Raw genomic sequence first — 14,677 nt, 5'->3', positions numbered from 1 at the left:
TCTGACCTCAGATCCCTCCACCGTTGTCCTACTGCTGCCTATTCTCTCTTCTGGGATTGCTGCTCGAGACTCTGCTCCGAGGGACCTCGCTGCCCGAGACTCTGCTTCTAGAGACCACGGTACTCTGACCATCTTTTCTGCGATTCACCGATCTGCTGCTTGCAGCCTGCTACTCCGTTGCTGCACTCCCCTACGCTTATTTTGCCCCGGACCAACGTTAACAACGTGCTACGAGACGCTGCTGCATTCAGGAGGTGACTTTTCCCTGCTTTAACGTAATTCTTGCTCTTTTCTACCTTTTTCTATCGCCTACTTTCCCTTCCCCATCACCCTAATTTTGGCATACGTCGCTCTCCCTTCCCCGTCCCCTCAATTGTCTATTATTTCCAATAAACTGGTTGGATCAACATTTGAATGCTCTTCTTCTTAATCTCACGCCGGGCATAACATATCAAAAGAACCTTTGCCTCACTCCTAAATTGGAGCGAGACATTTTTTATTGGCGTAGTCGGCAGGATAGCCGTCGTGAGAGTGTTATCCTTCCAGTTTCTTTAAAACTTTTCTGTTTCTCCTGGAGTTGCAAGGAGCGATTGTGATAACTTAATTTGACGTGTGCACCTCTCCAGGAAGACTGCTCCACATTCTGAAACTTTCTTTCTTACGTGTATACCTGTCGGGGACGAGTGAATTAATTTTGTACTGTTTGCTTTTGTTTTACACGTGTGTGCCTCCCTGGGAAGACTATTTTGCATTGTGGTGGTTTTAAGTATCTTGTGACGTACCTTTGGTTTTAAAAGTTTTGTGTGTGAGCCTCTTGTGGAAGTGGTGTGTGCTTCTCCTAGAAGTTTATTACTTTTGAGAAACTTAGAAGTTATTTCTAACTTTTTTTTTGCTTGGATGTTGAAGTTTTTCGTTGTGGCTTGCCAGAATAGCCAGGACCGATTGAGGTGTTTACACTTTCTTTGGAAGTGTTGATTGAGTCATTTGGTCTTTTGTGTAAAGGAGTGTTTTGAGCAGTTGTTGGTTTTGTTCAGTGTTTGCCTCTCTGAGGAGATAAGGAATCGCCTCCTCCCTCAGCGTAGATTTCGTTACCTGTAGATTTTTGGTTGTGAGTAAAATTATATCTGATATGGAAGGTGAAAATATGTTGTTTGATATCCTTGAAAAGCACGCGTCTCGGCCATCGTCATCAGGGATGGACTGGGCACGTGAAAATTGGTATAACTTGCAGGCTGTTTCTGACCGCATTTGCGTTTTACAACATGGGGCTCGTACCCGAGCCGGGAAAGGCAAATCATTTATTTGTGCAGTACTCGGTGCTGCTTTAAAAGCAGCCGTGGCGTTCCGAGACCAGCAGTTTGAGGCGGAAAACCAGACTATACAGTCGTTACAAGAAACAGTTAAAGCAACCCAGGAACTTGTGAAAGCTTTGCAAAACCAAATTGGAAATCTAGAAGTACAATTGGAAAGAGAGAGACATAATTCGGCCTTGTTACAGATGGCTTTTAAGGAAATTTTAACATATAAAGATACTGGTGACACTGATATTCATGGTGCACCACAAGAAAAACTGTATCCTCAGGAAGAACTAAAAGAAGCAAAAGAAAATTTTGATAAGTTTGAAACTCCAATAGCCCCTCTGCGCCCTCTAATAAAAACAGAATATACCTTTGATAACGGAGAGGACCTGGATCCTCAAATGAATGTTAAAGAAATTCCCTTTTCTGCCACTGAATTAGCAAAACTGAAAAAAGATTTTAGCCGTTCTCCAAAGGAATCAGAAACAGAATATGTATGGAGAGTCAGCTTAACTGGTGGAGACCAAATTATGTTAACCGAAAAGGAGGCTGAGGGTTATTGGGGGCCAGGAGTATTTTTGACTACTGGTGATAACCGTGCTCCCTGGTCCCTAACACAGAGGGCTGCTTACTGGGCTAGTGGTCTCAACCCTTTAGAAAGGGGAGACCCTCTTGCCATTAATGGGACAGTTGACCAATTGGTTGAAAGTGTCCAAAAGGCCGCTTGCCTGCAAATGATGTATGACAGGAAATTGCAGCCACGGCACGAATCACCTTTGATGATGCCTGTTGATCCTGAACGGATGACTCCATTAATCAGGGGACTTCCAGAATCGCTGAAACCCATAGGTATACAACTGCAGGGAAAAATACAAGCTATGCCTCAGGGAGAAAGAACCCGGCCAGAATTAGAAAGAACTGGCACCTCAGGCCATTTGCAATCAGGGTATAAGGTATGGACATGGGGGGAGGTTGCCCAAGAATTGATTAATTATGAAAGGAAATATGGGCCTGTGGCTTCTTCCAGTAAATCTGAGCCAAGGGAGGTAAGGCTCGCAGCGACCACCCTTGCTCCTAGGCCACCTAGCCCAAAACTCTGTGGAACTGGAAGGGTCTCATTGCCAGTAAGAACAGGTAGGAGAAATATTGATCATAAACGTAATCGTCTCTGGACACTGGGCTGGCAAAAGGGCGTTCCACGAGATTTGATGAATGGATTACCCACAGTCAGACTAGAGAAATTAGTTAACTTGTGGCCAGAACAAAAGCCCAAGGAAAGTTGATACTTTCGCCCCCTCCCCCAGATGAGAGGGAGGTGGGGGGGGGGGTGAAGGATGGATGTTTGTTAGGAGGCTCACGACTAAAAGGAGAAGATAATTGTATTAACAAAGCCCCCAAAGGGCGAGTTGTCTTGTTTTCTTTTACAGAAGATCCCCGCAGGACCTTCACGGAACAGAATGGCTTGTAGCTGATTTTAACCATTTGTGTTTTGTGACAGAAAAATTGGAAGATGTGATCATGCTAGAATACTGATATACCTCTTTATTTCATATTTTGGTTGCAATAGTATTATGTTTTGTTTGCTGTACTTATGAGTTGTGATTGGTATCAGTCTTTGGATCTGTTTAAACTTCACAATTGGGTTCCAAGTTTTTTTTTTTTCAGGTTATCCTGGCTTTCTTGTACTCATTGCACAGTGGTAATCATTCCTTTTAACCCCATATTTCACCTCTTTTGGTCAAACTTGACGGTGATTTGCATGTAACTCCATGGTGTTTCCAAATTCCTAATGAATTGGGAAATGAGCAATGGGACCTATCTAATATCTGTTAGATGTGGTCACTAAAGTGAAATTTATCATAAAACCCTTTGCACTGATGCTTTCCAGTGTCTCATCAGTACAGGAGTTCCATTCAAAACACTGTTGTTGGAAAGTGTCTTCGTTTTTGATAAGAAATGTGTATATTTCTGGGATTACTCCCTACGATTTAAATTCTGGGGTATCCTACACTATGTTGTGACTATAACAGTTCTTAGACTTGCCAGACTAGTATATATCTCTCAGCAATTGAACTGTTTTGGAAACGCTCAAGTGGAAGGTTCTCCTGACACAAATATCCCTATTGTTTTACTTGTTTATTTTTTACTATTGGTCATTGTTAAATGTATGGTTGTTTTCAATGTATGGTTGTTTTTTCTCAATTTCTATCTTTTATTCATTATGTAATATTTGTGTCAACCCCTCCTGAAGAATCACTGGGAGATGCCTGTGTCAAATTAAATGATTCCACCTGTTGTCTAAAGATTTATAATGGTAAAGCTAAACTAATTGCTGATGGTATATGTGTTCCTGTCCAAACTTGGAAAAGTCCAGACCTTGACCTTTTTCTCTGTCTTCCAGGTGTACTGTGGGTAAAATGCATCTTATTTTATCTATTGCGTGTTGTCGCAACTTTCATGTTTGTTTTGTGTATGATACCATGTTTCATTGAACTTATCCAATGTGTTGTATTGTCCATGTATTTTGTAACCTCCTCAAGTGATGGAGAAGTGGAGCACATCAAGAAATCTTTTGTAATGATTGTATTAAACATTTTAATTCCCCACCCTCACCTTCCTTTACCCTCATGCTTGCTATCTTTTTCTCACCATCCTGGATCAGCAGTGGTCAATTTTTTAAGCAAACTTTGAGTCACGGGGTGGTGTAAGAAGCCATGCTTTTTACATTACTGTCTCAAAGTTTGCTGAAATGGACAAGTTCAGGCAAGTCCTGGCCAAGGTTCCAGGACTGCCTTTGTCTGAGACACACAGGAGATGGACAAGTCCGGGAGCTACGAAAGGGAGATAAGATACTGATCAATGGCCCTTGAGTGGTCTTTTTGTGTTGGCCTATCTCAATGGAGATGGCCATCCCTGAGGACTAATGGCCCTTAAGTGGTCTTTCCTGTTGGCCCATCTCAAGGAAGATTGACATCTCTGAGGAAGTCACAAGACTCTGACCCGAGCCGTCCCGAAATCTCTGGAAGGCTGGAAAGAAGGATAAAAAGGGCACAGACAAACCACGGTTTTGTGGGCATCTAGGTATCTGACCTCAGATCCCTCCACCGTTGTCCTACTGCTGCCTATTCTCTCTTCTGGGATTGCTGCTCGAGACTCTGCTCCGAGGGACCTCGCTGCCCGAGACTCTGCTTCTAGAGACCACGGTACTCTGACCATCTTTTCTGCGATTCACCGATCTGCTGCTTGCAGCCTGCTACTCCGTTGCTGCACTCCCCTACGCTTATTTTGCCCCGGACCAACGTTAACAACGTGCTACGAGACGCTGCTGCATTCAGGAGGTGACTTTTCCCCGCTTTAACGTAATTCTTGCTCTTTTCTACCTTTTTCTATCGCCTACTTTCCCTTCCCCATCACCCTAATTTTGGCATTCGTCGCTCTCCCTTCCCCGTCCCCTCAGTTGTCTATTATTTCCAATAAACTGGTTGGATCAACATTTGAATGCTCTTCTTCTTAATCTCACGCCGGGCATAACATATCAAAAGAACCTTTGCCTCACTCCTAAATTGGAGCGAGACACCTACAAATAGCAATTTCTCCCTAAATTACTGGTTTTCATCCCCAAAAGAAGACACATTCTCTTTAAAACGATGCTTTGTAACAAATTATGACTCATTGATTCCAGAATATCTGTCTTCCCCTACAAAATAATGACATTAACATAAGAATTATCCATTTCAGACAAATTTCCAATGTATTTCACACTAATATCAATACTTACACCAGAAAAAAATGTGTTCTCTCTCAGGTATCACTCTTGAATCTTGCCAAAAATTCTTTTTCTTACCAATACAAAGCTTTTCAACATTACAAGTAGCATTTTCTACCCAAAAAAGTGGTTTTCATCCCCAATAGAAATCGTTTTCTCTACAAATGGTCCCTTGCAGCAACATATGAAACACTGTTATTGGAATACCTCTTTCCCTCTTCAAAATAAGGACATTTCCAACAGAAATATCGATTTCTGACAAATTTTAGAAGAATGTCACACAAATATCAGTACCTATCCCAGAAATAAAAAATTCTCTCCTAAGAATCATTCTTTATCCTTGCAACAACATGGTTTTCTCACCAAAATAATGCTTTTTATCCCTTTAAAATAGCGTTGTTTCCCAGAAATACTGGTTTTCATCCCCAAAAGAAGACATTTTCTCTACAAAATGAGGCTTTGTAGCAAAATATGACACATTGTTTCCAGAATACCTTTTCTCTTCTACAAATTGAGGACATTACTAACAGAAATACCTTTTCCCCTCTACAAAATAAGGACATTTCCAACAGATATATCCTTATCTGACAGATTTTAGAAAAATTTCACAGGAATATCAATACTTATACCAGAAATAAAAAGGTCTCTCTTAGGTATCACTCTTTACCCTTGCAAAAATATGGTTTTCTTACCAAAATAATGTTTTCCATCTCTACAAACAGCATTTTCTAAACGTAAAGGTGGTTTTCATCACCAAAAGAAATCGATTTCTCTACAAAATTATCGTTTGTAGCCAAATATGACACATTGTTTCCAGAATAACTCTTTTCATCTAAAAAAGAATGACATTTCCAACAGAGATATCCTTTTCTGACAGATTTTAGAAAAATTTCACAGGAATATCAATACTTATACCAGAAATAAAAAGGTCTCTCTTAGGTATCACTCTTTACCCTTGCAAAACTATGGTTTTCTTCCCAAACTAATGCTTTTCATCCCTACAAATAGCAATTTCTCCCTAAATTACTGGTTTTCATCCCCCAAAGAAGACACATTCTCTTTAAAATGATGCTTTGTAACAAATAATGACTCATTGATTCCAGAATATCTGTCTTCCCCTACAAAATAATGACATCAACATAAGAATTATCCATTTCAGACAAATTTTCGATGTATTTTACACTAATATCAATACTTACACCAGAAAAAAATGTGTTCTCTCTTAGGTATCACTCTTGAATCTTGCCAAAAATTCATTTTCTTACCAATACAAAGCTTTTCATCATTACAAGTAGCCTTTTCTACCCAAAAAAGTGGTTTTCATCCCCAATAGAAATCGTTTTCTCTACAAATGGTCCCTTGTAGCAACATATGAAACACTGTTATTAGAATACCTCTTTCCCTCTTCAAAATAAGGACATTTCCAACAGAAATATCCATTTCTGACAAATTTTAGAAGAATGTCACACAAATATCAGTACCTATCCCAGAAATAAAAAGTTCTCTCATAAGAATCATTCTTTATCCTTTCAATAACATGGTTTTCTCACCAAAATAATGCTTTTTATCCCTTTAAAAAAGCGTTGTTTCCCAGAAATACTGGTTTTCATCCCCAAAAGAAGACATTTTCTCTACAAAATGAGGCTTTGTAGCAAAATATGACACATTGTTTCCAGAATACCATTTCTCTTCTACAAATTGAGGACATTACTAACAGAAATATCTTTTCCCCTCTACAAAATAAGGACATTTCCAACAGATATATCCTTATCTGACAGATTTTAGAAAAATTTCACAGGAATATCAATACTTATACCAGAAATAAAAAGGTCTCTCTTAGGTATCACTCTTTACCCTTGCAAAAATATGGTTTTCTTACCAAAATAATGTTTTCCATCTCCACAAACAGCATTTTCTAAACGTAAAGGTGGTTTTCATCACCAAAAGAAATCGATTTCTCTACAAAATTATCGTTTGTAGCCAAATATGACACATTGTTTCCAGAATAACTCTTTTCATCTAAAAAAGAATGACATTTCCAACAGAAATATCCTTTTCTGACAGATTTTAGAAAAATTTCACAGGAATATCAATACTTATACCAGAAATAAAAAGGTCTCTCTTAGGTATCACTCTTTACCCTTGCAAAACTATGGTTTTCTTCCCAAACTAATGCTTTTCATCCCTACAAATAGCAATTTCTCCCTAAATTACTGGTTTTCATCCCCCAAAGAAGACACATTCTCTTTAAAATGATGCTTTGTAACAAATTATGACTCATTGATTCCAGAATATCTGTCATCCCCTACAAAATAATGACATCAACATAAGAATTATCCATTTCAGACAAATTTTCGATGTATTTCACACTCATATCAATACTTACACCAGAAACAAATGTGTTCTCTCTTAGGTATCACTCTTGAATCTTGCCAAAAATTCATTTTCTTACCAATACAAAGCTTTTCATCATTACAAGTAGCGTTTTCTACCCAAAAAAGTGGTTTTCATCCCCAACAGAAATCGTTTTCTCTACAAATGGTCCCTTGTAGCAACATATGAAACACTGTTATTGGAATACCTTTTTCCCTCTTCAAAATAAGGACATTTCCAACAGATATATCCTTTTCTGACAAATTTTAGAAAAATTTCACAGGAATATCAATACTTATACCAGAAATAAAAAGGTCTCTCTTAGGTATCACTCTTTACCCTGGCAAAAATATGGTTTTCTTACCAAAATAATGTTTTTTATCTATTTAAAAAAGCGTTGTTTCCCAGAAATACTGGTTTTCATCCCCAAAAGAAGACATTTTCTCTACAAAATGAGGCTTTGTAGCAAAATATGACACATTGTTTCCAGAATACCTTTTCTCTTCTACAAATTGAGGACATTACTAACAGAAATACCTTTTCCCCTCTACAAAATAAGGACATTTCCAACAGATATATCCTTTTCTGACAGATTTTAGAAAAATTTCACAGGAATATCAATACTTATACCAGAAATAAAAAGGTCTCTCTTAGGTATCACTCTTTACCCTTGCAAAAATATGGTTTTCTTACCAAAATAATGTTTTTCATCTCTACAAACAGCATTTTCTAAACGTAAAGGTGGTTTTCATCACCAAAAGAAATCGATTTCCCTACAAAATTATCGTTTGTAGCCAAATATGACACACTGTTTCCAGAATAACTCTTTTCATCTAAAAAAGAATGACATTTCCAACAGAGATATCCTTTTCTGACAGATTTTAGAAGTAGGTCACATGAATATCAACACTTATCCCAGAAACGAAAAGTACACTCTTAGGTATCACTCTTCATCCTTGCAAAACTATGGTTTTCTTCCCAAACTAATGCTTTTCATCCCTACAAATAGCAATTTCTCCCTAAATTACTGGTTTTCATTCCCAAAAGAAGACACATTCTATTTAAAATGATGCTTTGTAACAAATTATGACTCATTGATTCCAGAACATCTGTCTTCCCCTACAAAATAATGACATTAACATAAGAATTATCCATTTCAGACAAATTTCCGATGTATTTCACACTAATATCAATACTTACACCAGAAACAAATGTGTTCTCTCTTAGGTATCACTCTTGAATCTTGCCAAAAATTCATTTTCTTACCAATACAAAGCTTTTCATCATTGCAAGTAGCGTTTTCTATCCAAAAAAGTGGTTTTCATCCCCAATAGAAATCGTTTTCTCTACAAATGGTCCCTTGTAGCAACATATGAAACACTGTTATTTGAATACCTCTTTCCCTCTTCAAAATAAGGACATTTCCAACAGAAATATCGATTTCTGACCAATTTTAGAAGAATGTCACACAAATATCAGTACCTATCCCAGAAATAAAAAGTTCTCTCCTAAGAATCATTCTTTATCCTTGCAAAAACATGGTTTTCTCACCAAAATAATGCTTTTTATCCTTTAAAATAGCGTTGTTTCCCAGAAATACTGGTTTTCATCCCCAAAAGAAGACATTTTCTCTACAAAATGAGGCTTTGTAGCAAAATATGACACATTGATTCCAGAATACCTTTTCTCTTCTACAAATTGAGGACATTACTAACAGAAATACCTTTTCCCCTCTACAAAATAAGGACATTTCCAACAGATATATCCTTTTCTGAGAGATTTTAGAAAAATTTCACAGGAATATCAATACTTATACCAGAAATAAAAAGGTCTCTCTTAGGTATCACTCTTTACCCTTGCAAAAATATGGTTTTCTTACCAAAATAATGTTTTCCATCTCTACAAACAGCATTTTCTAAACGTAAAGGTGGTTTTCATCACCAAAAGAAATCGATTTCCCTACAAAATTATCGTTTGTAGCCAAATATGACACACTGTTTCCAGAATAACTCTTTTCATCTAAAAAAGAATGACATTTCCAACAGAAATATCCTTTTCTGACAGATTTTAGAAAAATTTCACAGGAATATCAATACTTATACCAGAAATAAAAAGGTCTCTCTTAGGTATCACTCTTTACCCTTGCAAAACTATGGTTTTCTTCCCAAACTAATGCTTTTCATCCCTACAAATAGCAATTTCTCCCTAAATTACTGGTTTTCATCCCCCAAAGAAGACACGTTCTCATTAAAATGATGCTTTGTAACAAATTATGACTCATTGATTCCAGAATATCTGTCTTCCCCTACAAAATAATGACATCAACATAAGAATTATCCATTTCAGACAAATTTTCGATGTATTTCACACTAATATCAATACTTATACCAGAAAAAAATGTGTTCTCTCTTAGGTATCACTCTTGAATCTTGCCAAAAATTCATTTTCTTACCAATACAAAGCTTTTCATCATTGCAAGTAGCATTTTCTACCCAAAAAAGTGGTTTTCATCCCCAATAGAAATCGTTTTCTCTACAAATGGTCCCTTGTAGCAACATATGAAACACTGTTATTGGAATACCTCTTTCCCTCTTCAAAATAAGGACATTTCCAACAGAAATATCGATTTCTGACAAATTTTAGAAGAATGTCACACAAATATCAGTACCTATCCCAGAAATAAAAAGTTCTCTCCTAAGAATCATTCTTTATCCTTGCAAAAACATGGTTTTCTCACCAAAATAATGCTTTTTATCCCTTTAAAAAAGCGTTGTTTCCCAGAAATACTGGTTTTCATCCCCAAAAGAAGACATTTTCTCTACAAAATGAGGCTTTGTAGCAAAATATGACACATTGATTCCAGAATACCTTTTCTCTTCTACAAATTGAGGACATTACTAACAGAAATACCTTTTCCCCTCTACAAAATAAGGACATTTCCAACAGATATATCCTTTTCTGAGAGATTTTAGAAAAATTTCACAGGAATATCAATACTTATACCAGAAATAAAAAGGTCTCTCTTAGGTATCACTCTTTACCCTGGCAAAAATATGGTTTTCTTACCAAAATAATGTTTTTCATCTCTACAAACAGCATTTTCTAATCGTAAAGGTGGTTTTCATCACCAAAAGAAATCGATTTCCCTACAAAATTATCGTTTGTAGCCAAATATGACACATTGTTTCTAGAATAACTCTTTTCATCTAAAAAAGAATGACATTTCCAACAGAAATATCCTTTTCTGACAGATTTTAGAAAAATTTCACAGGAATATCAATACTTATACCAGAAATAAAAAGGTCTCTCTTAGCTATCACTCTTTACCCTTGCAAAACTATGGTTTTCTTCCCAAACTAATGCTTTTCATCCCTACAAATAGCAATTTCTCCCTAAATTACTGGTTTTCATCCCCCAAAGAAGACACATTCTCTTTAAAATGATGCTTTGTAACAAATTATGACTCATTGATTCCAGAATATCTGTCTTCCCCTACAAAATAATGACATTAACATAAGAATTATCTATTTCAGACAAATTTTCGATGTATTTCACACTAATATCAATACTTACACCAGAAAAAAAATGTGTTCTCTCTTAGGTATCACTCTTGAATCTTGCCAAAAATTCATTTTCTTACCAATACAATGCTTTTCATTACTACAAGTAGCGTTTTCTACCCAAAAAAGTGGTTTTCATCCCCAATAGAAATCGTTTTCTCTACAAATGGTCCCTTGTAGCAACATATGAAACACTGTTATTGGAATACCTCTTTCCCTCTTCAAAATAAGGACATTTCCAACAGAAATATCGATTTCTGACAAATTTTAGAAGAATGTCACACAAATATCAGTACCTATCCCAGAAATAAAAAGTTCTCTCCTAAGAATCAATCTTTATCCTTGCAGAAACATGGTTTTCTCACCAAAATCATGCTTTTTATCCCTTTAAAATAGCATTGTTTCCCAGAAATACTGGTTTTCATCTCCAAAAGAAGACATTTTCTCTACAAAATGAGGCTTTGTAGCAAAATATGACACATTGTTTCCAGAATACCTTTTCTCTTCTACAAATTGAGGACGTTACTAACAGAAATACCTTTTCCCCTCTACAAAATAAGGACATTTCCAACAGATATATCCTTTTCTGACAGATTTTAGAAAAATTTCACAGGAATATCAATACTTATACCAGAAATAAAAAGGTCTCTCTTAGGTATCACTCTTTACCCTTGCAAAAATATGGTTTTCTTACCAAAATAAAGTTTTTCATCTCTACAAACAGCATTTTCTAAACGTAAAGGTGGTTTTCATCACCAAAAGAAATCGATTTCTCTACAAAATTATCGTTTGTAGCCAAATATGACACATTGTTTCCAGAATAACTCTTTTCATCTAAAAAAGAATGACATTTCCAACAGAAATATCGATTTCTGACAAATTTTAGAAGTAGGTCACATGAATATCAACACTTATCCCAGAAACGAAAAGTACACTCTTAGGTATCACTCTTCATCCTTGCAAAACTATGGTTTTCTTCCCAAACTAATGCTTTTCATCCCTACAAATAGCAATTTCTCCCTAAATTACTGGTTTTCATCCCCCAAAGAAGACACATTCTCTTTAAAATGATGCTTTGTAACAAATTATGACTCATTGATTCCAGAATATCTGTCTTCCCCTACAAAATAATGACATTAACATAAGAATTATCCATTTCAGACAAATTTCCGATGTATTTCACACTAATATCAATACTTACACCAGAAAAAAATGTGTTCTCTCTTAGGTATCACTCTTGAATCTTGCCAAAAATTCATTTTCTTACCAATACAAAGCTTTTCATCATTACAAGTAGCGTTTTCTACCCAAAAAAGTGGTTTTCATCCCCAATAGAAATCGTTTTCTCTACAAATGGTCCCTTGTAGCAACATATGAAACTCTGTTATTGGAATACCTCTTTCCCTCTTCAAAATAAGGACATTTCCAACAGAAATATCGATTTCTGACAAATTTTAGAAGAATGTCACACAAATATCAGTACCTATCCCAGAAATAAAAAGTTCTCTCCTAAGAATCATTCTTTATCCTTGCAAAAACAAGGTTTTCTCACCAAAATAATGCTTTTTATCCCTTTAAAAAAGCGTTGTTTCCCAGAAATACTGGTTTTCATCCCCAAAAGAAGACATTTTCTCTACAAAATGAGGCTTTGTAGCAAAATATGACACATTGTTTCCAGAATACCTTTTCTCTTCTACAAATTGAGGACATTACTAACAGAAATACCTTTTCCCCTCTACAAAATAAGGACCTTTCCTGATGTATTAGGCAGTACGAACTCACGGGATGTAACGCGATAGGCCTCCCCGTGCTCGGTAATGTATATGTATGAGGCTGAAATTGGAGCCCTATATAAGGGTCTCACACGGTTCATTAAACGCCATTTTACAGCTCACCATATTGGTGTGATCAGCGTGTAACTTGGTCATGGGGCCGTCAGATGCACATTCTCAATGATGGACGTAGTTCTTTAGGTTACCTTACACAAGGCAACAATTGGTGCCCCGTGTGAGGAGTACTGAGAGTGAGTGTGCGACGGCTAACCGCGAGACGGACGCGAATCCTACGGTTAGATCCCGTGGAAGCGCCGGAGGGGCGATATATTGACTGCAGCTACTGATTATCCTGCGGTGAGACCGTGGAAGACCGTGGGACTTTGGGCCCGGGTATATATACAAAGGGTGCGAGGACGTACGGTGTCGAGCACCAGAAAAAACATGGATTCCGTCACAAAGGTACTATTACGGGTTTGTAAAACCCACTGCGGTAGGAATGCTCCTTCTAAGAAGGAGATTGTTGCCGTTATTACTTTTTTGCTGGAAGCGGAGCTTTCACCCTCCCCTTGTAATTTGCTCGATTCGGAGCGGTGGGAATCTTTCACCGCTGCCCTGCTCCTAAGAGCAACAAACGATTATAAGGAGGAGGAGTTAAAAACCTGGGTTTTGGTCCTCGGTGCGCTTAAAGCGGCTAAGGAGGAGAAAAAGATCCAGGCAGTCGCGAATGGGGTTTTTGGGGTGGGTTCCGGGACGTCTGGGGTCCCGGAGGGTGCGGAGGAACCGCTCCCTTGCGGCGCCTCCGTACCCAAGATGGCGCCGACCACGCCGGCCGTTTTCACAATGGCCATGGCGGCGCCCGAAACAACTCCGGAAGGGATGGCGGAAGTTGCCTCATCTGGGGAGGCGCCGCCATATTATCCCCGCCTATACCCCTGTTTGCAGAGCTTTCGTTCACCTGAGGGGGGTGGGTCCTGTCCGAGGGAGGGAGAGTCATGGGGGGAGGCGCGCCGTGGAGGCGTTAAGCCACCCCTAGACCCGCCCCCGGAGGAGGGACCTCATCCCGCGAAAGGGGAGGAACGAAAGGTACTGCCTGCCCCTACCCCTTTGGTTTCGCCTCCCAAGGAGGGGGAGGAGAAAGGGGAGGAACGGAAGGAATTGCCTGTCCCCACCCAGTTGGTCGTGGTTCCCCGGAGGAGGGGGGAGAAGTGGGAGGAGCGAGAGATATCGCGTAAGCCCACTGATTGGACTGACATTTGCGATACGATGAGAGAGGTGGGGCTCAAGGAGCGGGACTGGGCGGTGTTCCCAATTGTAGTCAAACAGGAGGGACCGGTTTGGGTACCTTTGGAAGCAAAAGCAGTTGCTCGGTTTATAGAGGCGATTGACAAAAAGGGATTGAGATCCCCGATGACAATGAGTGCCTTTGAGGCTCTCGTAGCCCCAGGTCCCCTACTCCCATATGATATTGAAAGCCTTATGAGAGTAGCCCTCGAACCAGTACAGTTTACTGTGTGGAAGGAGGAGTGGATAATACAACTCAAAGCTGTTTTAGCACAGGCTGCGCGCGATCCACAGCATCCAGCAAATGGGAAGGAGGGAGATCCAAAAACAGATTTAATGAGGCTTTCATGTTCATCTGCGGATTTGGCTGGATCTGCAGAGAGGCAGCTTAGGGACCTCCGCCCAGGAGAGCTGCTTGCCACCACGGGGGCGGCTACCTCTGCTTTTATACACTTTATAAGAAAAGCAGAGCCTGTAGCCCCGTGGTCAGAGATTATGCAGGGTCCCTCAGAGTCATTCTCTGAGTTTGCCAATCGATTGATACGGGCAGTAGAAGGATCGGAACTGCCTAAGGAAGCGCTGACATTGTTGGCTCCCAATCACACTGCAATGATAAGTGTTATG

The 14,677-nt window shown here is 38.7% G+C and overlaps 1 protein-coding gene across 1 annotated transcript; it reads left to right on the top strand.

The window, feature by feature from the left end:
* The first annotated feature begins 656 nt into the window (after positions 1–656).
* On the top strand, positions 657–3,603 carry LOC146754666 (uncharacterized). The gene has a single exon (XM_085527650.1). The coding sequence runs from the start codon at positions 1,130–1,132 to the stop codon at positions 2,579–2,581; it is 1,452 nt and encodes a 483-aa protein (XP_085383776.1). The 5' UTR covers positions 657–1,129; the 3' UTR covers positions 2,582–3,603.
* Positions 3,604–14,677: the final 11,074 nt, after the last annotated feature.

Source organism: Coturnix japonica, chromosome W, assembly GCF_054131305.1.
Source record: "Coturnix japonica strain WE chromosome W, WE-NBRP24, whole genome shotgun sequence".
In the NCBI taxonomy this organism is placed as follows: Eukaryota; Metazoa; Chordata; class Aves; order Galliformes; family Phasianidae; genus Coturnix; species Coturnix japonica.
This window is presented reverse-complemented; position numbering and strand designations above follow the sequence as displayed.

Bases quoted from the DNA above. Each gene is read 5' to 3' on its own strand.
- LOC146754666 (XM_085527650.1), top strand. From the start codon at position 1,130: ATGGAAGGTGAAAATATGTTGTTTGATATCCTTGAAAAGCACGCGTCT.